This window comes from Xiphophorus couchianus, chromosome 22, assembly GCF_001444195.1.
Source record: "Xiphophorus couchianus chromosome 22, X_couchianus-1.0, whole genome shotgun sequence".
Lineage (NCBI taxonomy): Eukaryota > Metazoa > Chordata > Actinopteri > Cyprinodontiformes > Poeciliidae > Xiphophorus > Xiphophorus couchianus.
Window position 1 is genome coordinate 6,428,141 of NC_040249.1, and position 27,889 is coordinate 6,456,029.

The 27,889-nt window shown below is 40.8% G+C and overlaps 1 protein-coding gene across 1 annotated transcript; it reads left to right on the forward strand.

Moving 5' to 3' along the window:
- The first annotated feature begins 85 nt into the window (after positions 1-85).
- LOC114137439 (serine protease HTRA1A-like) lies at positions 86-27,889 on the forward strand. The gene is made up of 9 exons (XM_028006010.1): positions 86-889; positions 9,231-9,330; positions 10,295-10,499; positions 22,706-22,900; positions 22,984-23,016; positions 23,099-23,213; positions 23,927-23,984; positions 24,131-24,226; positions 27,227-27,889. Exons 1-9 carry the CDS (start codon positions 433-435, stop codon positions 27,393-27,395), a joined length of 1,428 nt encoding a protein of 475 aa, XP_027861811.1. The 5' UTR covers positions 86-432; the 3' UTR covers positions 27,396-27,889.

A 27,889-nucleotide genomic window follows, 5' to 3' on the forward strand; every position in this document is an offset into this window, starting at 1 on the left:
AAAAAAAATACAAGGGCCTGCATCTCCTTAACACACACACACACTCTCTCTCTCTCTCTTTCTGTCTCTTGTCATATTGTCCTCAGTCTTTTCCGGGAGCATCCACCACACTGTGTTTTCCCTTTCAGTGCGCCCCGTGAACGCACCACTTTCCATGCCTTTTCCCACTGACTGAAAAGTTGCGTGTGTGATGCGGTGCCAGTAAAAACGTGCGCAGAGATTGGCTGCGCAGAGGTTCTGTTAAATGCCTCTCCAGCTGCAATGACTCCCCCCCCCCCCCCTCTCAGCACAGAGCTCTCCCATCCTATAGCCCTGCAAAGCCGGGATCCAACTTTTCTTTCTCTATGAACTTCGTGCTTCAGTTTTAAAACTTCTTTCCCTCCCTCTAACTCTCTCCTTTTTTATTTTATTTAATTTTATTTACTTTGAGCAATGTTTCGGTCCTTCCTGTTGTGCGTGGCCGCAGCGTCGTTGCAGGCAGACGCGCAGATAACCAGCCGCTATGTTGTCGGATGCCCCTCCGTGTGCGACAAGTCCATGTGTCCCCGTCTGCCCGCGGACTGCCCGGCGGGACAAACCCTCGACGTCTGCCAGTGCTGCACGGTGTGCGCGTCCGGCGAGGGGGAGGCATGCGGCGGCGGCGGCAAGCTCGGCGACCCGACGTGCGGCGACGGGCTGGAGTGCTCCGTGTCCGGCGGGGTGGCGTACAGCGTGACGGTGCGGAGGAGAAGCAAGAGCGGGATCTGCGCGTGCAAGACCACGGAGCCGGTGTGCGGGAGCGACGGCGTGTCTTACCGGAGTATCTGCGAGCTGAAGAGGGTGAGCCGGCGGGCGCAGAAGCTGCAGCAGCCACCTGTTCTCTTCATTCAGCGGGGAGCCTGCGGGAAAGGTGAGGCTGTGTTTAAGGTTGAGAGGATTTTTATTGTCGCTCCGTGATAGTTTTGATGTTTACATCTCACACTTATTAAAAACCCACATTGAGTTTTTGTTTTTCAGAAAATCATCTTTTGTATTACATTGAATGAATGTTTTGATATGGGTGACGCAATCACACAGAAGGCTTTTGATTTGGCAGATGTCCAGCAGATGGTCATCGTAGACACATTTTACAAGCCACAAAAGGTCACTGCTAACTGTTCACAGAGGTCTGTATTCAGCCATAGTAATAGAACGTTGAGTGGAAGGATGAACTGTGATAGAGATGTAGAGGCAACACAGATTCAAGAGACTGGGGAGGTAAATGCACAAGATAAGAACCTTACCTGGAGTCAGAGCTTCATCAGCCAACACATGCATGTTCCATCTCCGATGTTAATAAGCCTCTCTTGGACCTGAGATAACATCAAAGGTGTTTTTTTTTCTCATTGGTTCGAAGTTTTATTTTCAAATGAAAGTAAATTTTGCATTTCATTCAAATATCAGGTTCCCATGTTGTGGAAATCCCAGAGAATCTGCCTGATGAGGTGGATCATGGTCTTGTAGATGAACTGACTACAACCTTCTGAGTTGAAGTCTTTTGCCACTATCTTGTCAGTACAGTCTTCTACCAAGAAGTTTCAGGGTGTTTTATGCTTCCTTCTGCTGGCAAGACTTATGGAGTTGTTCATTTTTATTTCCCTCTCTGGACTTACAGCCAAATGTACCAATACCTGGTATTATATTACTGTGCTTCACCAGTCGGCAAACTGGTTTGACCTAAACCTCATGTCCATGCAAGTATTGAGTGCTGACACTTCTGCAAAATAACTTTTTTTTTTTACTGGTCCTGTCATAAGGTACAACTGGATTTCAGGTTTGTTTGTTTTTTCCAGAAAAAATAAGACAAATTATATAAGCATACGTAATGAATGCATATTAACACAAGTTTCACTTTTTGAGTCGAGTGACTCAAACAAATGAACTTTTCGATGACGTTCTAATTGATTGACATCCATTCATGCTGTACCTCTGCAGTCTTCCCTACTAGGTGTTCGCCCTGACCCTTCAGTTCTCACTGGACTGATCTGACGTTTTCTGAGAGGTCTGAAGTTTACACAGATGTAGCTCAGAGGAGCGCACAATATCCGTGTGTCTTGGACAATAAAAGCAACCATTCAACCGGTTGTTCTGTTCCCTCTTGTTCCCAACAGAATCGTCCTCGATCTGAGGACTCTCTTTGCTTTTGCCTGACAGAATGAAGTCATGCGCTGCGTCGCTGATGTAAAGCTCGATGCGTACCCAGTTAAAGTCACATGAGCACAATTGGCGTGATTTCTTGCAGCCAATCTCATGGCCAGTGTTATTTAGTTGATTAGACAGGAATTCTTAAGGGTGGATAAAAATGAAATTGGAATGAAACTGACGTGATTGTTGTAAAGCTCGCCATTTCCTGACAGATCTGTGCTTTGTCAAAGCATTTCACTCTAATCGGAGCACTTCTTTAAAAAACTGATGTCATTTTCCTGGAGCAATTCAATCCATCTAAGAAAAACAAGTGGGTTATTCATCATCATCAGTGTGGTTTGTGTCTGTCTTAAAACATGACTTGAAACACTCAGGAAGGGGGAGTGATCACACACATTCAAGGCTGCAGGTGTTAAAAGGTACTGTACGTTGCCTTTGGTTTCAGGGTGTATTTATCTCGCATACTGCTTTTGGAAGTGGACACTTTAAAACATATCAATGAAATGCTTCAGCACCTGCTGCCTCAAAGGCCTGAAACCTCCTCCAGAACCTTTGGAAACTTGTATTCCCCCCCCAGAAACAAACCTCTAACTGCTTCCTCCTTGTTTCTCTCTCTTCTCTCTCTCTTTCTCTCCCTCCCAGTCTGTGTTTCTTTTGTCACTCGTAAATCACACACAAGTTGTCACGTGGAGGAATTCCTGGACCTGACTCAAAGCCACAAGTCCTCCTCTGTCGAGGGCAGTTTAAAACAGACTCAAGAGGAAAACACCAAATTAGCAGCCCACACATTTAAAGGAAAGGTTTTAAGTTGTGTATATGAAAAAAACGTGAAGGCGCAGTTTAAGGGCAGACTGCATCACCGCATTGGGCTGTCAGTTTTGGTAGCAACTTAAAGGGTTACTGTAAGTCATTCCCAGGCAGCTAACCATGTTTGAAACAGACTGTGGTGGTGAGTTCTCCTAAAGCCCATCCAGGAAAAAAACGATTCTTTTTCTTCAGAAAAAGCAAGTCATATTTCCAGTGCTAATGTCCGAACTTTACAACAATGCTGCCTTAAATGCACTCTTTCATATTATTACTAGCGTTGGTTGTGCTGGAGGCGGCACTTTACAGAAACTCAACCCCTCTCTGAGGACACTGACCATACCCCTGCGAAACCTGGCCCCACATTAAGAAAACATGTGCAAGTACATCAACAGTTGCATGATCTCACTTTGCGCCTGAACAGTAATGATCTCGATTAAACAAGCACTGTGTTTTGGCAATGAAAACTAGGTCACGATATTGCCTCGACCCTTTTGGATTCATTAGAAATATCATCCTCCTTTTTTCTTTTTTCTTTTTTTTTTGAACCAATAGGCTGTTGGAAGTCAGTAAGGCTTTGTTGGTTGTGAAAGACAAGATAGAAATGAGTCTAGAAGAATTTTATACCTGCAGCATCTAGATGACCATGTGTCTCAGGTTTATCTCTGAACTGCATGTCAAGTCTTGAGGGGCGGCTGAGGAGTTAAAAAATACGTGTGTAATTGTGTGAGCATTCAGATTTTGATTGCAGTGCTATGACGATAATAATAACGTAGACGCTTTAAGCAAACAAAAAGAAAAAAAAATCTAAGTAGTTTATGGCTGACGATCCACCAGACTATTCCCACCTTCTTTCCCAGCTGATGTTGCAGAGCGCACTCCGTGACTCCGGCTGCTGAGATTTGCTGAATGTGCACATTTTTCCTGAACTTCTCTTAGCTTTGCAGAATATTAGAGTGTCGTTCTCTGACTTCTGTCTGTATCGTTACAACGGTCTGTCTCGGCTCCTGTTTTTGTGCTCTACTCATCTGTTTTCTTACTTGCTTCTATAGTGTCTCTCCTGCTGCTTTGCCAATGTCTGTTTGCTTCACCCCGTACTTAGTTGCATACAGATACAAAGAAGACATTTTGGGTGTAATAACGACAGAAGAGGATTAGGGCCACCGAAAAAGAAAAAAAAAGAATTCTGACTTGCTGACTTTAATCTCAGAATTCTTCTCAGAATTGTTCACTTTAAAGTCACTTTGTTCACTTTAAAGTCAGAATTCTTTTTTTTTTTTTTGTGGTGGCCCTAATCCTCTTCCGTAGCCTTGGGAAGGACTGGGCCACTAAAAATAAAGCCTGATATCAGTGGAAAGTTTCAGAGGGTGAGATGCAAAACTTTTGTTTTTGAACTCTACAATACATAGCATGTAGTAAGTTTGTGGCTGTGCTGAGTGTGATATGACGGTGATGAGGGTGATCAGAGCTGCGCCCCACACTGACTAACTGCATGTTAGCACCTAAAATAAAATTATTTATGTTGGGCTATTAACCAGCTGAAAGAAAATATAACATAATTGTCAAAAACAATTATCTTTGTATCTGTATTCTATTTTTCTCTTATTACGCTTCTAAATTACAAATATTCCCAAAAAGGCTATTGGTGACCACAAGACTGATTTCTTTCATGTTGGATAGCTTAGAATCCACCTTTTCAGAATCTGTAAATAACTAAAAAACGCAAGATGTGTTCATGGTTTTGTTGTGGCCAGTCACATTTGCGAAACAGCGCCACGCTTCACATGTGGAGTAACAAAGACAACAAGTTAAAAGACTGATATCTTCAATATGAAGATGTTGTGTGTTATTGTGGGGGCAATTTCAAGCTAGGTGGTCTGTGAGTGTTTGTTAAATGGGACTGAAAATGTTTTTAAGAAGTTCTCATAAAAGCTGATCAGCAGACGTCTAGAAGTCTGATGTTTTTTATACGCGCCTTTCTTTGAATACTATAAAGTGATCCAATAAACCCAATGAGCAGCTAGTTACACTTGTTCAATCCCCTATCTCTTTATTGTTAAATGACTATGCCAAGACTATACTTTCACAATGTGAGAAATTCGTTTTCTATTTAAACCACGCCATCCTAAATCCCATTAGTAGTCCATTACATGTCGCTCTCTGCACAAGGAGCCTGAACATGCCATGTTTTTTATTTTCTTCTTCTGTTTTGAGAGCATGGACTGTTTCAGCTGCTCGATGAGATCATTTTGGCACCAATGGTGCCAAGAATTACAAGAAAAAAGGCTTCTTAGCCTTCAGCTATGAGCATAATGAGGTTCCAGCATTGACATGACACTAGGTTGGCCAGGCCTATTTCTAATTCTGAAATGACAGAGTGCACAGGTGTTTCACGCCACACATCGTAGACAAGCTGGCACTACTTCTGCCTGAAGATATGGCCCAAATTCTCTGCATAAATTGATGAAGTAATGGAGCCATTTTGATCATTTATACATCTAAGAGATGGAGGGTAACTGACCTTCAGAGCTGGAGATGGACACCTTTGCTCCATCAGCTGCAGGTCTCATCTTATCATAGTCACTGTTGGTTCTTTATAGATCCCCAAAGACATCTTACCCTTCATTTTTTTGCTTTCAAAAATCTTGTAGTATGCCTGCTCTGTGGATAAAGACAACACAAAAAGAACCAAAGAAACCAACTGGCAAAGATGAAGAAAAACAGACCAAGGCAAAGAAAGGTTATGTAACCTATCAGTAAACAACAAGAAGAGTTATTTTGGATGCCAGACACATGGATGCCAAGACCTACTGACCTATGGAGTAACGAGCCCAGACTCATTGTAACCCAGTCCAATAATCCTGATACTTGAGGAGCAGCCTTGAAATCTTGCCAGTGTTCTTTTTAAAAGCAACTACTTGGAGCTAGATGATTCATAATGACAATCTGTTTGGCCGTAACCAGATGATTGTTGGTATTTTAGCTCTTTTATTCCCTCAATCAAAGAGAAATGAGACCACTTCTAAGCCAGGTTTTCATAAACATGTATTTTTCTTTTTGGCATAAATGTTGCACTTCCAATTTTCATGTTCCATACCCAAAGTTGATGTTTTTGAGCTTGATGATCTTTGCCAATTTGTTCTTACCTTTCAAAATAGTTGACTGCATTTTATATAAATAACAGGATGATAGATAAAATCATATTTTGCATTAGGTTTTCTGTTTGTGCTTAGTTTGCATGAAATAGAAGGTGAAAAAAAGCAAATTACCATCAAGGTACATTCAGTTACCCATTTGTCAAAAACAAATTTAGTACATCAGCAGCTCCTGTCATAGCTTACCCTGGATTTTGTGTGGGTTTTTTCGTACCTCAGATGTGTTTTCTCATGTCGTAATGAATTTTATTGCTCATTTTCAGTTTTTGGCACGCCAGTGCGGAGTGTTTACTTCTCCAGGTCAGCTGCTGCCCTTCCGTCTGACATTTTGTTTGTGCATGTGCGTTGCCTGCAGTCAGAAGTCATGCCCTTTAATTTAACTGGTGATTTGTTAAAATTGACCTGGAAGGTGAGAATGAACAGCCATCTGATTCAGTGTTTACTCTGTCATGGGTTGGCAGCCTGTGATCTGCCTTTCTCCTTTGAGCGCCAGCTGGTAAAAACCAAAATAAAAATAATTGAACTAATTATGTTTTCCACCGCCATCAAAAACAAAATGTCTGAGTTAACATGATGGGACTCTTTTTTTTGACTGTCATACCAGTACTTTAGTACAAATAGGCAAATAGAAGAGTGCAGGTGGAACCAATTAGGAAGAGGCAGGAAGTAACGGTTTTCAAAACAAAACCCCAAAAAATCATGTCGTTGAACCAAAATCAAGTGAAATGTATTGGTGAACGGCACGGAATGGTGTGCAGATTTGAGAGTCGTTTTGGTTCGTTTGCATAAATAAGCTAGAAGAACTGATCTGGGTCTTCCTGTAGACAAAGAAGCTGCTTCTGTGTGTACGTGCCAGTAAAACACTGGGTGAACATGGGAAAACGAGCTGAGACCTTGAACTGGGACCTTTTGTGGTTGTAGTATGCACCAGTGGGAGGTGTGATGGATACACCCAGCTGTGAGGATAGTGAGCCCTGTGTTTGCTAAACATTGCAAAAAAAAAAACAACAACAAAAAACTTGGATGTTTTTAATAAGGAAATTTCTTAAACGTGTCTTAACGCTTTCCTGACTTTTAAGACCTTCACCAACTCCAGAAACAAATCTTCCACCCATCTGATTGTTGTTAGTGGATGCTTAACTTTATTTGACTCTTTTATTAGCAGTCACCAAATGTCTCCATATGATTTCCATATGGGGGACGGGGTGAGTCTTTTTTCACAACAAGTCAAAGAAGATCATTCCTCGTTATGTGGAAGGGTATTATGCAATCAGAGTCATGTCTGTGTGTCTGCCTAACCTCGCGTACCTTTTCATTTACTTTACTTTATGTCTGAATCTGTACGGTATTGAGGGCCTCCAACCATCTCTCACATTAGAGACAATTAGTATAAAAATTGTTGTTGTCTTTTTAAAACTTGTGGTAACTTTTAGACTGTTTGTGTGACTGAGATCAGGCTGAAATTGACTTTAGCTGCAACTGCTGGTTTTTTGGAGTATGTCTCTACATCATTGGTCATCTAAGGAAATACCTTTTAGCCAATTCTTATTTGGAAAACAGTCCAATGAGCATTTAGAGCATCTATTAATGTAAAAATGTGGTCTGTCCACAGCTTAGAAAGTTGATTACGGCCTGGATGTTGAACTTCTGCAACTTTCCAAATTGGCCTTTATTCATCTCCAATCATCCTCCCATCAACATTTTTTAATTTTTTTTATATTGATTTGCTGTTTCTGATGAAGGAAATCTTTCTCACAGCACGACCTTGCCACCGCCGTATTTAACTGTGGGGATGGTGTGTTCAAGGTGATTTTCTGACACATCGCATTTTTGCACATAAGACAAATGTTCCAGAGCACCGTCTGTATCCATGTGACATTTTCTTCTGCTAAATCTAAGAATGTCTTTATAGACTATATTTATAGTAACATGTTGAACTGGAAGTCTTTTACTGGGACTATAGAAACGAGATGAGTTCCGACCAACAGGGCTTCTCGTGGTAACATTAATCCCTTCCAAGGCGACCACAAATCTCCCAGGTCTGAAGCGAGGAGGGAGAGAATGACTCCAGTCCTTCCATTACCTTCCTTTAATGTAGCGGTAAGAAGCAGCCCAGCATTTATCACAATTAATACTCTATTTATAGTTCAAAAAGGAAAACAAAAAAGTTTAGAGGTTTTAAAGAAAGCCATTTCTGTTTGCAATAAGTGTAAATGTACCATTCTAGTTCTGGTGAAGAATACTAATGGAGTTCAACTTCTGAAAGTCATGCTTCCTTCAGGACACGTCTTTATTACTCTATTGACCCTCTTGACTTTGTCATTGTGCCACATGGTGGTTTACATTTCTGTTTTTGCATGAAATGTCTTAAAGCTTCAATAAATTGTAAGGAAATGTGGTTCATGACAGCCGGGAAGGATTCGGGGATCATATGAAAACACCGTCTCCCCCCCCCCACCGTGGGTTGATAAATGTTTCGTTCTGTAAAATTTAGCGGCATTCCTTTTCGCCGAGATGGTTTGCATTCCGAGCCAGCGCAGCGTAACTGCACCTCAAGCGAAAAGTGTCCTCATTTCTTAAGCTCAATTAATGATATCCCAGGGCTCACGGGTGCCTTTGACTTTTCCTCTCAGAACACCATGACTGAAAATTGGCCGCATGAGAGAAAAAAGGAAAAGAATGGTTCCAACTACGTGGCATGAAAAAAGGGGCTTAGGAAGAAAATGATGCAAAGCTCAGAGGAAACGATGAGTTTTGTTTAAACTTTCATCTCAGACAGGGTTAATTACCAGGTCAGAATTTCCTAACCGGCCTAAAGCTGGATACGTAATTCAGTTCATTCCAAAGCATTCATTTCTTATGTTTATAACCAAACATTGCAAATGAGCATGAATGCCAGAGCTGACCTAGACAGTATGACCCTCAGAAGTGTCATCTTTTCCTTTTTCCTGCCCTGTGTTTTGATAAAGCCGTTTTTTATTTTGGTTTTTTTTTTAAGTGTGAGTTTTCTATTCTCACACGATTCTTACAACATGCACTATATTTGATGAATGGATTGTTTATTTTGCCAGTCTGACATCTTTTGTGTGTTTGTGTGTGTGTGCACAGCTCAGGACAATCCAGACAGCCCGAGGCACAGATACAACTTCATCGCCGACGTGGTGGAGAAAATTGCTCCCTCTGTGGTTCACATTGAACTTTTCCGCAAGTATGTACAAGCTGTTCATCTGAATGTGTGTTTCTGTGAGTGTGGGAAAGTGGTGCAGACAAAAATTTCCTTTCATTTCTGCAGATTTTGTTTCCGTCTGTAAAATCTCAAAGGTTTTCTGTCAGTGTTGCCTGCAAAGTGTTTCAATAAGACCTCGTCTGTCAGACACCTTCTTATTCTCACTGGCTTACCATCGTATTGCCTAACTTTTAGTTGTTGATATATCTAGATACTGACTGATGACCAGAGCTGAAGAAGTTTAGTAGAGCTTCACAGTGTATAAAAACGTATTTATAATCAAAATAGCAATGTGTGCAAAATCACAATCCCAAATTGTTGCTGGCATGCAATATTTGATACATTTATGTTTGAAACATAAATATAGATTTGGTTGGGTTTATGTTGTTCTTTATCCCCTATCATGATATGTCTGGATCTCAGAAATAAGGGAGAAAGGAACATTAAGATGAAAACAAGAGACGAGACAAAGGAAATTTTTTGTCCTAAGATCATGCAGGTATAACCTCCTGCTCGATTGGATTAATTGGTGCCTTTAAGAAACTTGGAAATCTTGCTCTTTTTCATCACAAGACCTCCACCAAGTTCTATCAGGTTGCTCTGGAAATTACCCACTTCTGTATGGATTTGGTTCTGAGGGAAGAAAAGTCAAAATTGACCATTTTTGAAATGAGCGAGGTGAGTAAGACTCCATACATAAACTGTATCTTAAATAATATCTCAAGAATGCTTGAAAAACTATTTAGCATTTTGCTTCCTGTAGTTCTTAGAGACAGACTGGAATCATCTAGCAGCATTGAAAATCGGAAATCAGACACAAATCTCTTCTCTTCTCTTATTTTACATTCAGAGTACAGCAAAACACTCCTGAACCGACGCATTTTATTTGTTGTTCTGCAAGCGAAGAGTTTTTCTTCCCCCTCTGTCCTCCTCTGTCCCTCTCCAGGATGACTTACTCCAAGCGGGAGGTCGCTGTGGCCAGTGGCTCCGGTTTCGTCGTGTCAGAAGACGGCCAGATTGTGACCAATGCCCACGTCGTGGCCAATAAACACAGAGTGAAAGTGGAGCTAAAGAGCGGCGCCTCCTACGACGCCAAAATCAAAGATGTGGACGAGAAGTCAGACATAGCCCTCATCAAGATTGATGTACCGGTCAGTGCAAGTCTTACACAGAAGGAGGGTGGAGAGAGAAGCATGCTGTTATGACTCGGCCTTAATTGAGGGTTTTTCTTATATACTTTTCGGTTTTGTTTTGGTCAATTTGGGCAGGGATCTCCTCAAGGAGATCTGGTGAAAAATGTGCGTCTTCACTAAGGAGATACAGAGGGATTGCTCAGGATTGTTGAAATGACGTTTTGTTAATAGGTGCCGTATATTACCTGTAGTACAGCGTGTCCCTCTTTTGGCGTCCTCTGGTATCTAGGGGATGAAGCAAACAGGTTTTCCAAGAAGGAAAAGAAGGGCTACAACCTTAAAATTACTCCAGTCTCAAAAACATCACAGCATCAAACATCAAATTTTATGATCCTTTAAACCATCGCCGTGGTAGCCTAGGCTGGTTATTTACAGTGAAATCCGTGTAGGTTTAAAAAGGTACAGTTTTCAGTGCGAGTTTCACACAGGGAGATCATAGGCGGCGCACCGCTTCCTGACAGCACAATGCAAAAGCGAAGATTATTTAAAGGCAAGCAATAGTATATATTGCATTTACACAAATTGGAGTTGTTTTGCAACATTCGAGCACCACTCTTGGATTAGCCATTCATTTCAATCTTGTGGAAGCAGCTAATTTGGATTTGTACTAGTTTGAGAGCATATATTTAAGGGAGCTGCACAGAACAAGGTCAAAACATTCCCCTATTTTTTTCTAATACACCTGCCAAAAATGTGCTTCAAAATGTAAGATCCTCAGACTTGAGATATATATAAAAACGCCGTAAATCTTACCGATCATTCAAGGCACAAGAGATGTAAAGTGAGAATGCAGGTGCAGCCTGACCAAGTTCAGATCCCATCTGTGCTCAGAGTCAAGCTGCAAGAACAACACAGATACGAACCGGCTCATCTCACGAGAAACGGGTGGAGACTATCGCTTACCACTGACTGAAAGGGTTTCTGTATAAAGAAAAAGACTACACTTTCACCAAAGTCCATCTGTTTGTTGCATTTTCTCTCCCTCTCTCCGCATATCCCCCGTCTCCGTCTTTATTTCGCCATCTGCTGGACAAGAGGAATCCATGTTGGACGTTTGTCATAGTCAGTCCTGTGAAGGAATGTGGGGCAGAAAGCCAAGGCCTATTGACTGTGAGCCATAGCGAGGGGATGAGTGCATTATGAGGCTCGCTCTCATAGCTGGATGTCACGGCTGAAAGGATGTTGAGCGACAGCAACACGATGTGTATTACACAAGGTCTTAAGTGATGCTAAGCAATTTTCACTTTTTAAAATTTTTTTAAACCAACGGTGTGGGCAATGGCTGCTGAAAAACATCGCCGTGGCACGTGCTTTGTGTTTGTTCATTCTTCGATAAAAGCTGATGCATTCGTTGATGACAGGCTGTTCCTGCTTCTGTTTTTCCAGAGCTGTATATGTTAAAAAAAGACCTTGCTGAGAAGGCATGTTGCTACAAGCCACAACATTGACATCAAAATATAAGCCTGCATTTCTGCTTAATTCTTATGTCCTTTCTGTACTCTGTCTGGGATTTCTCCCAGTGAGCTTGATTTCGTCTGTTCAATATCAACCGGAACAATCAGCGAACAGAAGGAAGAGTTGCGAAGGATGACGTCGATTTCCTGTGCCGTTTTAGATTTGTAGTCTGCCACTGTTGGAGTTTCAGCAACAGCAATGGAAGAAGTGAACAAAGCCGTTCAGTCCTTGCTAGCCACGCTTCCAAATAACGAGTAATTAAAGTTGGCGCATGAGGAATGCTTGAGATATTTTATTGTTGGCACAGAATGTCGTTCAGCTCATTGAGGATTGTTGTTTTTACAACGCATACAATTTCTGGTAAGCTTCTTAGCGTCGAATTATGTGCATCGCCGGCAAACGTTGGGTAAAGTTCACTTCTCCAGAAGGCAAATATTTCTCAATAGCTGAGGAGCCAGAACCTTCTGTCCAAATCCGTGTAGAGCAAGAAACTGGTTTTTACCAGGCTATCAAAAATATATTGACAAAATAAAACATTTGAGAGTCAACATAATACAGCCTTATTAAATGTTCCTCCATGTTCCTCCATGTTCCTGCAGGAACATGGAGTTCCTCCAGGTGGGTTAGACGTTATTGGTTTCTAGAAACCAGCTACGGCTTCTGCTTCAGGTCCAATCAGCTTCTTCCAGGTAGAAAGAATCGCCAGTGTTGGCGCACACCGTTGCTGGTCGCTCTGAGACTGGAAAGCTTTCAGATGAGTGGCAGTTACTTTTCCTCTTTCTTACTTACTTGCTGTATCTTGCTGAGAGATCAAAGAATGTTGTATTAATATCACATTAAGTGAGGAAAAAAGCTTAGAGTGATTTATTGTGGTATATATAAATGTGTTTTGCAGAATCTGACATTTTATATCTAGTAGGCTTACTTATAACCACCATGCCCTTGATGTAGGAAATGATTTCATCCCCATATGATTTCTTCTGTTTTTAAAGTGTTAGTCATTGTGTGAAGTCTGCGTGGGTTGTAAACATTAAGACAGTTTCACAAGACCTGTGATGTCTGTGAAAAGACCACATGATTTAGACATGAAAAGCATTTCTACTAACGTGGGAAGAAAAACTTGTGTTTGGTATTTAGAGCAAGTGAAAGTTAACGCCTGGAAAAATTAGAGAATGGCTTGATTATAATAAGAGGGAAGGAGGGCCAGCAAAGCTATCATTAGCATTAAAAGGGTAAACGGTCTCACCCAGACCAGACCTGACGTGTTTGTGCAGCCACATCACAGATGGTTCACAACGTGCTTCGACAATCCTCTCCTCTGAAGAAAGAAATTCAATAAGGAGATAAGTTTCTGTGTCCTATTTTAGTAATTTGATGAGCATCAGGTAATGGTGCAATCAAATGTGCACTCCTGATTTATTCCTTCACTTTGAATGTAACATATTTATAAAACTAAGAAACAAAATAAGTATATAAAACTTTATTTATAAAGCACTTTAAAAAAAAAAAAAACAAGCTGTAAAAAGACACAAATACAGGCACCAGAAAGAAAATAAATGTAACAGAGAAGCAATGCATTGTCCAGTTAAATGAGCTTTTTTGTCCAAACATTGGAATGAAAACGATCCCACAGTTTGGGTTCCAAAACGGAGAAATAGCAATCCACCGAATGATGTGAAACAAAGAGCAACAAAGAAGGCCTTTGCTTATATTTGCTAAATATATTAGCTACTTCAGTTTAAAGAGACTGGGAAAAGTTTATTATGATGTACTTGAAGGAATCCAGACGCTGATCTCTGTTAAGGAGTGATGTACGGTGGTAAAACTTATCAAATTTGACAAACATCGAGCTGAATTTCTGAATGAGTTGTCTGGCCTAAAACTTGTCTGTATAAAGAAAGAGGAAGTCCAAGCATTCACCCCTGTGGCATCCCGCATGTCAGACACAGAAAACCAGTTGTCAGATAAAGCCTTCGACTATAGGAAAGAGATGATCATCCAAAGATCTGTACTTGAACATCTTCTAATAATGGCTAAAAGAGGGATTTACCATGATTAAAATTGTGTAGAATCTTAGTGACCCTGAGAAATACTTTATTAAAATTGATTAAGTTAAAAAGAAGGTATTGATCGCTTGTTACATGCTTTTAAATCTGGTCCCATGTTGATCAGTCATATAGAGATTGATGTTTCAAAGTGGCAGCAGAAGACATTCACTCTGAAATATCTGGTTTTGAGAATTATGCTTCATTTAGTTTTGACCTTTTGGCCACAGTTCTCCATGCTGCTGTTGGTTTTCCACTCTCACTCCCACTCGCCACTTTTCTGGGCAAAAAACACAGAAACACGAGTTCTGGTGTAAAATACAGCCTTTTCTCAATGTTATCGTTCTATTTAAATCAAGAAGAAGAAGGAACTGTAAATCCTTCCTCATGGAATATTCTCTAGTTTGAGTCATGATCATAAATTAGATTTTTTATGACTTCTGATTGGTGGTCAGAGAAATGATGGAGCGTATTTTAATCTGTGAAGATGACTGATTCCGTGAAATTTATGGAAACCAAGGGAAAAACTGGCAGATAAGTGAAAGCAGCTCTCACTAAGAGCAATTTATTTGATTTATGTTTCTTTTTTGGCCTTTTCTGTTAGAACTTTCATAACAATGGACAGCTTTGTCCAAAAACTGCAAAACAAAAACTGAAAAACGGCGTACCGAAGAAGTCAGTTTTCTTTATCTATTGTTCTTCGCTCTTAATTCTAGTTCTCACACTTTGCTTTTGATTTACAAAAAAAAAAAGAAGCTATTTGCTGTCAACATCAGATCTTGGCAGGCAGCCAAAGATAATCAATAAAACCATGCATCACTTTACGAGTGAGACGCTTTAAAGGTTCCTCTGATGGGAATCAGTTTTCCTCCCCTTTTTCTCTTTGCATTTCAAAATGAAATCGGAGTTTATTGGTAGCAGATCTTAGTCTGTTTTTGGGGTTGTGGTCTACCCCTCAACTCTGGGGAATGCATTAGTCAGTGTACGGCAGCTGGAAATTTAGAGGAGAAGGGAAGAGGGGAAGTGCTGCTCTCACTTGTTCCTGTGGAGAGGAGTTTTTTGGGGGGCTTGGGGAGGGAAGAGCACGGAAAACAGAAAAAAAGGCAACACCGTGGACGGAAAGTAGATCCATACATCTGAAAAGATCGACCCATTGGTAAGCCAATGGGTCGACTGCAGCTGTGTGTGAGTGCAGAAAAATTAGGACGCCAGTAATAGAAAATCAACTTCAGTGCGCTCTTCATAACTTTTACCTGGAAGCATTAACACTGACGGAAAAACCAGATGACTTTAAAAAAAACAAACTTTTATGTCGACAGTTATTGACTGATTTGGATTTTCAGAAAAGACTTCACGATTTAATAATGGAGCACATTGACTGTTCCTTGGGTTCATATTTTAACATATGAGCCTGTTGAAGAATTATTTATTTCAGGGATTTGCATGATGGGTGGTTGTATGCACAGGTTATGAGCAGTCAGTGTGTTACAGGCAGTAGACAAACAAATCAGGAGGATTTAGTGAACCCATTCAGCGATGAATTTCCTCCATCTAACTGATTTTATAGCTGTTTAAACTCTTGTTAGGTATTTTTACACCTCTTGACTTTTGCACAAGGGAGTCTGTTTGTACCGTCGTCATTATCTTAGTAAAGCAACATCCAGGCAGACGCGCGTCTGTGCACGCACAAGGCTGGGAAACACTTTCTGGCCCAAATTTACTGAATCCCACAGACTCCCCAAAAATATAGTAAATGAGAGCACTAGGAGAGAATGTGTTTATGTGGAGAAAAGAGCATCTACGACGCTGAACACACTGTTCACCGTGAAGTCTCCATAAAAAACCGCTAGACGCTATCTGCATACCGACCAGTTACTTTTCTGTTTTATGGTCGGGAAGGTGAACGTGGAGTTTTTGACTCTCTACTCGGATGCTAAGTGGAACCATGTGAAACCAGGGGGAAAAGAAATGTAGCTTTCTTAGCCATAAACGCGCCACTGTGGGTTTGGTGAGAAACAAAGGATCAATATAAGCAAAAGCACATCATGCCCACTATTAAAAACAATGAAGGATACGAGGGGCTTGATTTGATGCGGTGATTTTTAACAGTGCTGCACAATAATGTTGAATTTTTAAGTAGAGTTTATGCCTCTCATTTGAACCTTTTCTTCTTATGTGGAATTAGACGGACATTTTCAGAAATCTAATGGAAATATGGTGTTAATGCTCCATCTGTCAAGAAGACATTGTGACAATTTTCTTTTAAACAGACATGATTCCTGCTTCCATCTCTAGGCACTGGTAGCAGTAAATGAGTTAATACCTCAAGATTTTCTCCGAAAATCAGGCAAGAAAAAAAATGGCCTCATGTATTCCTCTGAAATAATCGCCCTGTTTGTGTTTCCCATAGCTACGCCACTAAAGAGTCTCAGACCATTCTCCCTGGGAAATTTGCCTGGTGCTGGTTTGGATGGGCCGTCTCTTTGAATATGCACAGTGTGCCTTTGTGTCTGTGTTTATGTGCAGAGAGGAAGGAGGGGAAAAGTGTCCCTTTGCAGCTATTTTCTTCTAAGTTTATCTGTCTTTTTTTTTTATCAGCAACGCCGAGGTAAACGTTTCCGCTTCAGATACCGTTTCATCTATTGGCCTTTGATGATCAACAAATTCAGTCTTTTTATGTGTTCGTGGCTGCTCCCAGCAAGGAGATGAGTTTTTCAGAGACATTGCAGGACGTCCTTCACTAAAGAGGCATTAAATCTTTGTCCTCCTCTCCAGATTCATCCTTTCCTCTTCAGCTGAAATGGTTCTCATGCTCACAGATGCCATTAGTCGGATAAATATCCAAGAGAAATGAAGACACACATAAACGCGGACACACGCACACATTTTTGCTGCTTGGTCTTTGTACACTTTGTCTTGGCCTACTTTTTGGCTTTTCCAGAACTGATTTCCAGGCATGTTGGATGGAGCGCAGCGCTGCCCAAAACGCTCTCAGCTTACTGGTCGATGACGTCACTTTTAGACGCTCCACAGCCATTTAAAACTAAATGGGCTATGAGTTACTTTTGCTTTTCAACTATATGAACAAACCCTTGGTACTTCCTTAGATGTAAAGCGTACAACAGTAAACTGCCCATTATGTCTTTACATTTTCCTTCAAAGCAGCCAGACATTCTTGTAATCTTTTGAAGTGGTCTTAGCTGGTCGTTCTTTAGGCTGTTTGAACATTTTTCCATGCTTCTCTTCCCCCGTTGGGTGCTTTTCCACTCATTTTCAGCCTAGTTCTTGTACCTGTTTACCTGATTTTTTACAGCAACTAAGGAAAATGGGTGGGTACAATTATGGTTTAGAGGATTAAAAAAACTATCAGTGGCAAATAAATAAAATCTTTTAAGGATTCCTTTTAGGGAAAAAACCCCACTTAGACTAAATGCAGAACTGGAAAAAGGTATCATCCTTCTTTTGTGTGGCACGTTTTCAGCTAAGAGCTCATTTTGAATCATCTTGTTGGTCTTAAAGCAACATTTTCTGTCAGATAAACTGCGTTTTCTTTGATATGTCTCATAAATTCAGCTAAGGAAATATGAATACATTGTGACAGGTTGACAGGGGGCAACACTGGTTCCGGGTATTTTATAACCTTGTTACCAGTTTGCATCCATTAACAAACTAAACTTAGCACAGAAAGGAAGAAAATGTGTATTTAGTTCATTATTTCTTTGTAGCAGCGCTTCTGGCCATAGAGCCAGGCTCCACTGGAAAACTTGTTTATTTGTCTTTAACTTATGCTACATTTCAAAAGGAAAGACAGATGTGAGTTTTACATTACAATTTATTCAGCTAGGTACCAGCAGTGCATAGGAGAACTGGACATGGCCACAACTGCCTGGCAAAGCCTCCTCATGCTGGTCACACACTACTGTGGGATGACGCACTTTACTGGGTCTCACCGTTACTCAGTGGGGTTGAGGTTGAGACTAGGCAGACTATTCTATCCTCTACATACTACCCAATACTAGACATAGTAACTGATAAACCCTGCTCTGTGGTGATGGGTGTGATCATGTTAGAGGTTAATTCTGGCCCCAAACGTGTCAATGAGGAATTGCCCTCTTGATTTCTCTCCAGATTGAGATTGGTCCCTCTGATGACAAGCCATGTCTTTTTCCAGTGAGGGACGTGCTGACCCCATGCCAACATGCTGCCTCCACTAACAGCTGTTTGCCACTAGCAGGGAGGATTTGTCAAACTTTTCATGAGTGCAACCCACATGCATAACTCTTCTATTCAACGGTGAAACCTCTATGAGTAATTATATTGGTAGTTTAGTGTTTCTGATCAGTTATGGAGGAGAAAATTCCTCTAATCTCACATACAATTCACTTATTCTCATTTGGGCCTGTCAACCTTTATGAAAGATGACAGGTCAGAGCCCTGTATCAAACCAAAATAGCTACAAGCAATTTTGGACAGTAGATATTACTTAATTAGAGTCACATTGCTACATTTCCTTAGGACAGACTGAATAAATAAATAAAAAGATTCGTGGATTCAGGAGGTCACAGCAGGTACAAAACGTCCCCAATCCACGGTTGATACAAAACTGCTTTTCATTCCCCACTCTTCAGGATACTTCATAGGATTTAAACTGTGAGAAAACTGCAATAAAAGTACTAAATTGCGGAGAGGCAAAAGAGAGGAGCCCAACAACATGCTTAAACGTATAATTGAAAACTTTTTCCCGATTTTCTACAATGTCTGTTGTGTAGGCATGTGAGTGGTTCTCTAGAATGCATCAACCATAATGATGCTTTTAGAGAAGATCAGAGCACATAACTTATTTCATGCATTTTATTACCCATTTATGGTGTTTTTGTTTTTTTTATTTTCTTATGGAGATGCAGTGCAGATGTGCAGGCGTTCATTAAGTGAAATTTAAAGACTGTTTATGAGGAAACCCTCTAATGGCCATGTAGCAACCTTTAATTGGCAAAAAATTTGTTGAAGATGAATAAGAACAAAAGTCCCAAAGCTTCACGTCAGACGGTTGATACTTGTCCATCTGAGCATTGACCATACACTGTTTATTTTCTTTCCTGAAATCAAAGCCTCCTCAAGTCCTTTTCTCAAGCATCGCTTGTGCCCAAGCTTAAGGAAACCCAACCACAGAGTTGTCATAAAACTGAAATCAAAAGCTCCTAAAGTCATTTTCAAAAAAAACAAAACTCACTTGTTCCCAAACTCAAGCAAATGTAACCACAAAGCTGTCATAAAACCAAACAACAATGTTCAACGGTGTTAAACGGTTTTGACGTTCTGCTAAATGACATCAACCCCCCCCCCCGAGCATTTTGCTTTTTAATTTACCTATTCAGTCCGTTTTCTCCTGACTTCATATCCTGTTTGGGTCCCACAGCTGAAAGCATTACAACCTGAGGTCACCAGCTCTCACAGACTAAGCAGTTTCAGAAACATGTAAATAAAGCACGTAAGAAAGAACTGAACCACATTCGCTGTCTCCCTCAGGAAAACAAACACTTCAGCCGTCATCTCCTCTCGTTATTGTGATCTGTGCAGCTCGAGATCTCTGTGGCGTCTGGCCAGAAACGAGACACCCTTGACTCCCCTTTGGGCTTTGGCTGCAAAGCTACTGCCACGGAAGAAACCCAGACATGTGTTTGCTCTTAGAAGAACCGAGAACCTCCTCAACAACATATGGAAACCATAGCGGTTTCCTCACTGGTGTCGGCAAGGATATGGTTTCACCCACTGCAAAGCCAGCAACCTCTCTGTGTAGCAAAAAAATAATAAAAACCTTTAGGGTTGACTTAGTTGATGCCTTAGTTCTTCTTCGTGTAAGGAATACGCTTTGTCTAGTAACTGTACTAAACTTGCACAAACAAGCATGCATTCAGTCAAATGTGAGCCATAAAGACCTCACAAGACAAATGTACACATTTTCTCTTAATCTCTCCTTTGGCGCCATTCTGCCCGATCTTCTGATCGTTAACTAGATGTGTGTTGCACAAGCATGCTGGATCCTGTCCCATTTTATGCTAAATAGCTCAGCCCTGAGGGCATAAGATCAGAACTCAGCAGATGAAACCCTGCACCTTACTTCACTTATGATTTTTCCTTTATGGTAGATCTCATAAAAATATGGTCTTTGCCTTTAAGTCGGTAAAAAAACCCCCCAAAACAAACAAAGAAAACATTTTGGTAAGTAGAGTTGAACTTATAAACAGTTTGGATTATGTACTGACACAACTAGAACTTCTGTGTGTTTTACAGTTTTCCGACTATATACCTGAGCAGTGCCAAGTTTGGAGGGTTTTATCACATGACTCAAACTGGTTGGCCTAGGTGAACTTTTCCTTTCTGTAAATGATGGATACACAGCCATGCGAAAAGGTATTTGTTTTCTACTTTTTTCAGGTCACGATTTTGTTCCACTGTGTTTCAGTTCATAAAATTATGAACTGAAACACAATTCATAATATTTGTTACTGAGGGAAAAGGGAAGCTTGTGGATGACTAAAAAAAAGCAAGTTGCTGAGATGCAACTTCGTAAAGGGTATTTCCCCAATTATTAATAGAGATGTCTGCATGTATAATGTTAACGTACTGTGGATTGGAGAAAATACATTCTGACTTGCCTTGTTGGTCCAGTCGATGATACTGTAGGATCATTTGACACTTTATGAACATGTTAAACCATATCATTTAAAACTTTATATGAGATGAAGGCCCATAATGAGTGGCTCTTCTCACCAGAGCTGCTTTTTATGTAACCTAAATGTTTTCAAAGGGAAAATTTCTAATGTGTATTTGCCGAAAAATCCTAAGGAGCCATTTTGTCGAAAACCATACAACATGAATCAAACGAAACTGTGAAAGTCTCATTTTTCTCACCTCCTCGCCCTACCGTCGTACGTTCTCTCTACCTAGCCCCAATTCTTTTCCTTTAAATGTGGCCAGAGTGAAGCACCAGTGCGTCGTACCCTCCGTCTGAAACAGCAGGGTGAGTCACTTGGGTAGCCAGGACGGAAGACCTCGCATGCCCAGATGAGTTTCCACAAGCCATTCCAGATCGTTGACTTGTAAGAATTGCTAAGTGATACGTAAGCTAAGGTGTCTTTGCAACACCGAGGGGTCTGCAGGTCTGGTTTGTTTTGCAGTCTCACATGGACTCGGTCTGCTCGTCAGCCAGCTTCTGCAGTTTACACTCCTATATGTACTCGATTTTTCAGAATGTAGTGTGACTTTGCGTGGGCGATTCTGTAACCCTGCGAGCCGCAAACAGTTTGCATTTATTTAATGCTTCACATCCTACTGAGAAGGACCAAAGTCAAGACAGCAGCAGTCACTATTACACAACCAGAATTATGTTATGATAGTCACGAAAGCTGGGTGTTGAATGTCTTGGCAGAGACTTAAAGACAGTTTTTCTTTATTAGAGGTGTAAGTTTTATGAATTACATAAAATAAGTTGGTAAAAGTTAATAAAAATTGTACACGTTTATCTGATTTGGCTTATCACAAACATAGAACTCAGATATGCAACAACAACATGGTTTTCTTGTTTTCAAGAAATCTGCTGTTTCCTTGAAAACAGCAGATTTTGGCAAATAATCAGCCGTAGTGCAGTTTAATGACTTCACCCAAACAACTAGCCTCATCAATAGGATCAAGCTGTCTCTGCGGATTTAATATAAGTTTCTCATTCTTGCGTCTTTAGGGAAAACCTCCAGTGTCCTAAATCGACTGGCCTGTAAACTCAGAGGTTAACGTTGTATTTATTTGATGTCATTTGGAAACATCAGTCAGACTCCATTTTCAAGCCAACAAGCATGCTTCTAATTGTGATCGTTTATACTGTAGTTCCAGTTGTTTGGCATGAATGTCATTTCCCCCTGTGGTACCGAGGAAGTAATTGTTTTGTGTGGGAGCAGAGCCCTGCAGCAGAGCGTGGGGTTGTGTTTAGACGACTTGTGGTTTAGCTGTAATTATTCAAGCTGTCCACTCATAAAACACACGATCATGGGAAGTCTGAGGCACACCAGAGGGACTGTAGTGGATGCATCAAGGAGCTTCAGATTTCCTTTCAGATCGCTGCGTCTTACAAAAATTTTGAAATTATGCTTTTGTTTGTTTGACTGGTGTATGGCGATACATCAGTCATTAAAACACAATAAAGTAACTTCTTTCATGTATGTTCAAAGTGTTTTTTTCCCCTTCAGATAGAGACTTGACAAGAGAGGATGTTGAATCATGTGCTGTCAGCATTGGTCCCAAAAAGCAAATGTTGTTGAACAGATGTAAATGACTATGAGTGCCGTTACGCTTTGAAAGAACTTAACTGAGCAGCTATTTACAGCTATTAAACTTAAATTGAAGGTGGGTTAGCTGACTCCATCATACAAATGGATAATGACTCAGAGAATACTTCCTGTCTTTGTCAACAAAAAATTCTCTTATATCCAGGGCTCATAATAATACCTTTGACTAAAACAGTCTTGCAAAGACAGATGGTATTTTAGGATTGTGAAATCTCGTCTTACAACATCCAATTACCCTCCTGTCAAATGTACATTATCATCCAAAAAAAAAAAAAAGATCCCAGAAATAACTATGATGCTATCCCTCCATCTTTTCCACTTGCAGACCAAACTTCCTGTTCTGTTATTGGGCCATTCGTCTGACCTGAGGCCAGGGGAGTTTGTAGTCGCCATCGGCAGCCCGTTCTCTCTGCAGAACACGGTCACAACGGGGATCGTCAGCACCACTCAGCGGGGCGGCAGAGAGCTTGGTCTCCGTAACTCTGACATGGACTACATTCAGACGGACGCCATTATCAATGTAAATATGAAAAGACGTAGTATCCTTTTTATGTTTTCCTCATATACACAGAAAATAAGAAAGTTGTCACTTTTTGTTTGCAGTACGGTAACTCTGGAGGGCCTCTGGTAAATCTGGTAAGCCACTTTTTTTTTTTTTTTTACATTGACAGGACAAAACCATGAGATGAGATGCTAGAACCTTTTTTTTTTATCTTAGGATGGCGAAGTGATTGGGATCAATACGCTGAAAGTGACGGCCGGCATTTCCTTCGCCATTCCTTCGGACAAGATTCGACAGTTTTTGGCGGAGTCATATGACAGGCAGTCCAGAGGTGACGCAATTCATCACACTTTCGTTGATGCTCTTCAGTCGACAAGATGACGCTCTGATAATAAAAGAGCGCCAGTGCATTAGAGCGCCTGTTAATTTCTTTCCCTCTGCCACAAATACAGTGAAGACAGAAATCCTGGTGTTCATGAAATGCATTAAAAACTTGTTACAGACACACTTTTGTGCTGGCTTTGATGTGCTCCTGCAGCTATCAAAGAGGAGCAAGTTGGGGGTAATTTACTTCGGCAGAACATCAGTCAAATTCAACAACAATCAGCCCAGGGGAGATTGAAAAGTTCAGCGAAACAAATTGAAAACCAGCTGCAGGTGCTTCCTGCAGAACTAAGAGATGAAGAGTTTCTGTACATCCTTCATCTTACATGTTGTTAGAGTTCTGTGTGTGGCCTATTTTACAGCTTCTGAAGAAACAAGACAATCAAAATACATTTCAACCCTTTTTAAAGGTGGATTATGTGCTTGTGTGAGACTGTTTAGATTTTTATTTTATTTTTTTAAAGAACGTTGTTGCGCAGTTATTTTACACATCACCTGTGATGATCATGGCGGTTTGCAGCAAGTACCTGCTTAACATATGGGTTGCGCATATTTACAGTATTGATTTTTGTCGCAAATCTGTGTTTTTCTACATATTTCTGTTTGTCTTTACAGACATTAACGTTTCTGTCACTTGTCCTCTGTGTTGTTCATTTTCAGGGAGAACAGATGCCAAAAAGAAATATATCGGAGTGAGGATGATGACTCTTACGCCGTCGTAAGTCTTCTTAGTTGCTTTCCACATTACTGTGCTTAGTATTTAGATAAAACATTTATATGAGAGAATTTGAGCAATTTGTGAACCCTGTTAAAGTGGTGTAGTGGTGATCGGGTAAAGTTTTCCTCCCACTTCTCTGCCCTCAGGTTAGCCAAGGACCTTAAAACTCGACATCGTGACTTCCCTGACATCACCTCAGGAGCCTATGTGATGGAGGTTATTGCAAAAACACCAGCTGCAATGTAAGAAACACCCTGGGCTTTTATGAATGTGAATGAATTCAGTCAAACAGAAGTCCACCCTGCCTTGTTGCACAGTTTCTTTGACCTTTTTAAACAATACATGTTCAACTAATTCCAGTGATTTAACTCATCTCTCTCAGGCCCTTTGCTGCCAGTGCAACAAGGCAGTATGCAATTTCCCCTAATTTTCTCACTTTTGTTAAACAGATAGCACTCCCACCTAACCTGGAATGTAAACTCATTGTTTACTCCAACATGCCTGAAGTGCTTGCCACTCCTATGCCCCCCACTTCCACAATCGCAGCCCACTCGGATCAGTCTGTACTGCAGCTCCAGCGGAGTGGGCCACGGGAGACGCTGAGGTCAGCTGTTTCCTTTCGAGCCTCATGCTGGGAGGTTACTGGCTGCGCTGCGGTTTCTCCGCGCCTGCTCGTCAACCCACGGTGGAGCAGGCCCTCTCCTTGAAGGCCTCGTCAGTGTTTACTCGCCGCTTAAATCATGCAGATTGCTGCAGGACAACGGCTCTGCGGTTCTTTTTCCGGGGTTTCTTTTCTAGGCTGCAGCTAAACTTTTGATCTCAATCTGTGTTGTGTTGGCTTGCGGCCCCTGGAAATCTTGACTGTGATGTGGAAAGCTTTCCGTTCGCTGAGAGCAGCTGAAAGTAATGAGGGCAGTGATTGTTTTATATCGCTGGGTTTTGTCGCCAATGAAAGGTGCAATGGGAGAGTATATGTTGCTGAGGGTTAGCAGCTGATTTCGACTACAAGCTTTTGATACCCCTGCCACTCCTGCCCTAGTTTTCTTTGAATGGGGGATTTAGCTTTAGGGGGCTGGATTTAGGCAAGTCCCAAAGGGAGGAGGCCTAAAGACAGGCCCACCACTGGCCAAGAGATTACATCTGCTATTTGGACTGGGAACGCCTTGGTATCTCCAGTCCCAGAAGGACTGGAGGATTTAACTGGTTGATAGTCTAAAACTGATTGTCAGATACACAGCAGTTCGGTTCTGTGAATACCTTCAAGATCTGTTAGTGAACAAGTTTAAAGATTATGAGTTTAAAACAACATTCCAAGCTTTGTAGTTCTCACAAGCCACTGTTTGACACGTCATCCATAAATGTAAAGAGAATGGAACAACTCCAAACCTAACAAGACATGGCCGACCACCTAACCTGGCAGAGTGAACAAAAAGAGCATGTGAGGTCAGCAGCCAAGAGGCCCATGGTAACACTAGACGAACGGTAAAGAGCCACAGATGGGAGAATCTGTTGACAGGTCAGTTGTTAGCCACAAAAAAAAGCCATAGTTGTCTCAAGTTCCTTTTTTAAGTTATTCACAAGTGACATTTAAGGATGTCAGATGAGACCAAAATCAAAAACAATTCCCTACATATATAAACATTTTGACCCAATTCTGCATATAACCCAGTGACAGTGGTATAATGCTATGAAAGGGAAAAGGGACAGGAAAGATAGGTCAAAGTTCAGAGGAAGCTAAATGCAAGAGGCCTTTGTAAGACACCCTGTTAAATACTCAAAAAAAAAACTTTTTGGTGTAAATACTGCAAAAGGTTATTCTGCTAAATATTGCTTCAGGGAATCTGAGATCAAAACTCTGTCACACTTTTGGATTTTTATGAGCGAAAGAACTTCTGTTGGTTTGGCCTCATTTTTTATTGGTTTGACAAAGAAAGTACCTTAATTACCTGGAATAAAACTCTCTTGAAGTACTTTAGAGTGACTCAGCCAACCTGGGGCAGTGTTGAAAATAACTTTAAACTTAAACTGGCTGAAAGCTTTTTCTGTCTTGTCTGGTTTGTGCCCTGTAATGACGTACAACTATCAGAAAATGACCGCAGAGACAACAAGAAATTCAGGTCAGATGCAGCAGGAATACTTTTTTAACCCTCCTGTTATGTTCCGGGTCAAATTGACCCGTTTTAAAATTTACAAATTAAAAAAAAAAATAGAAGCATTTTTTTTGCATGAAACGTTTTCTATTTGTCTTAATAGGTGCACTCTAGACATAAGTTGAAAATTTATTCATTTTACACATTTGTACCAAACCCTAGGTCTACTTTTTACATCGATACTGTTCGGGTCAATTTGACCCGGCAGTCAGGTTAAAGTGCAAAAAAAGATTTTAAAATGTCCAATTCTATATGTTTCCTTGCAGTTATGAACCATATTTCACCACACACACACTCACACACAAACACACGCAACCACACACACACAAGCCCACTTTCTCACTATTCTCTTTACTTCACTAGGAAACTGCGAGAAAGCCGGTGTTCACACAACCTTTGACGGGAATCTTTTCTGTTCCTGTGGACAAACTCCACCCACTCTGAGTGACACTCAGCAGAAGTGGATGAAAACATAAATACTCTCTGCATGACTCATTTATCTTGATTTTAATCAGCGGGTCAATTTGACCCAGAACAGTATGTGTGTCTCAAGTTCAATTATAAAGATCACCCTTTGGTAAAAAAAAAAAGTATAATATAAAATAATTTACCAAAGGTCAACTTCAAGGAAATTATTGTTTTTTTGTGTCTAGGTTTTTTTCAGTGGACATTAAAAATCTAAATTCCATTTTTTATGTCCAAATGAGTAAATGAGCAGGTTGTTGTCATTGATCCTTAATTTCTGAGAAATAATAAAACATCATTGCACAAATATTGATAGAAGTTGTTAGTATTGGAGTTAATAATCAGATACAAAAATGTTTTGGAGGAATTTTTTGGTTTCTGACACTATTGCATGATTAAACACTCCCTGGGTCAAATTGACCCACGAACATTTTTGCTGTACCCTAGAAACGAACATAACCGGAGGGTTAACCATTTGTCTGCCTCGGTCTTGCCCAACAAAATATCACATACCCCAACACAGACAATCAGTTCTGTAAATCAAAAAGTATTTTCTGTTCTAGCTAACATGCGGTTGCAGCATTCGAAGCCCTCAATAAGTCTAAGTCTCCTCATCTTTTCCTTCAGTGGCGGGCTCAAGGAGCACGATGTCATCATCTCCATCAACGGCCAGAGGATTTCGACAGCGACTGATGTCAGCTCCGCCATCAAGAGTAATGACACCCTGAAAATAGTTGTACGCCGCGGCAACGAGGACGCCATTCTCACTGTTGTTCCAGTGGAGATTGACCCTTGACGCTTCATAAGGAGCTGGAGTTAGGTTTAACTTATCATCCAGAGGACCTTATACAGCGGGGACCTTCAGCTGACCCGCCCATCTGTGACTAAAGGCCCAGCGGCGCCACGCATCCATCCAGGGAAACTCCTGGCTGTGCCTTGAAAGGAACGACTGTACAGACGCTCTAAAAACGATGCTGTACTTTTGTTTTTCTGCTTGTGTCTTCACTTTTAGCCCTTAGTAATGCTATTATCAATGCTACTACTGTTTGATCAGAAACATAAAACCTTGGTTATTATCTTATTATTTGTCTTTTTAACGTGGACTGTAGCTCAGTGCGACCCGCTGCTTTTTTTAAGCAATGTCGAAACTCGCTGAGCAAATCTGATTTGTACAATTGTTTTGTTTTTTTAAGACTCATTTGTCAATGTACTGTACAATGTTGTTTTTAAATATGTGATGTATACAGAAATGAAAATAAAGGGTTTACCAACATTTGTTTTGACATTTGG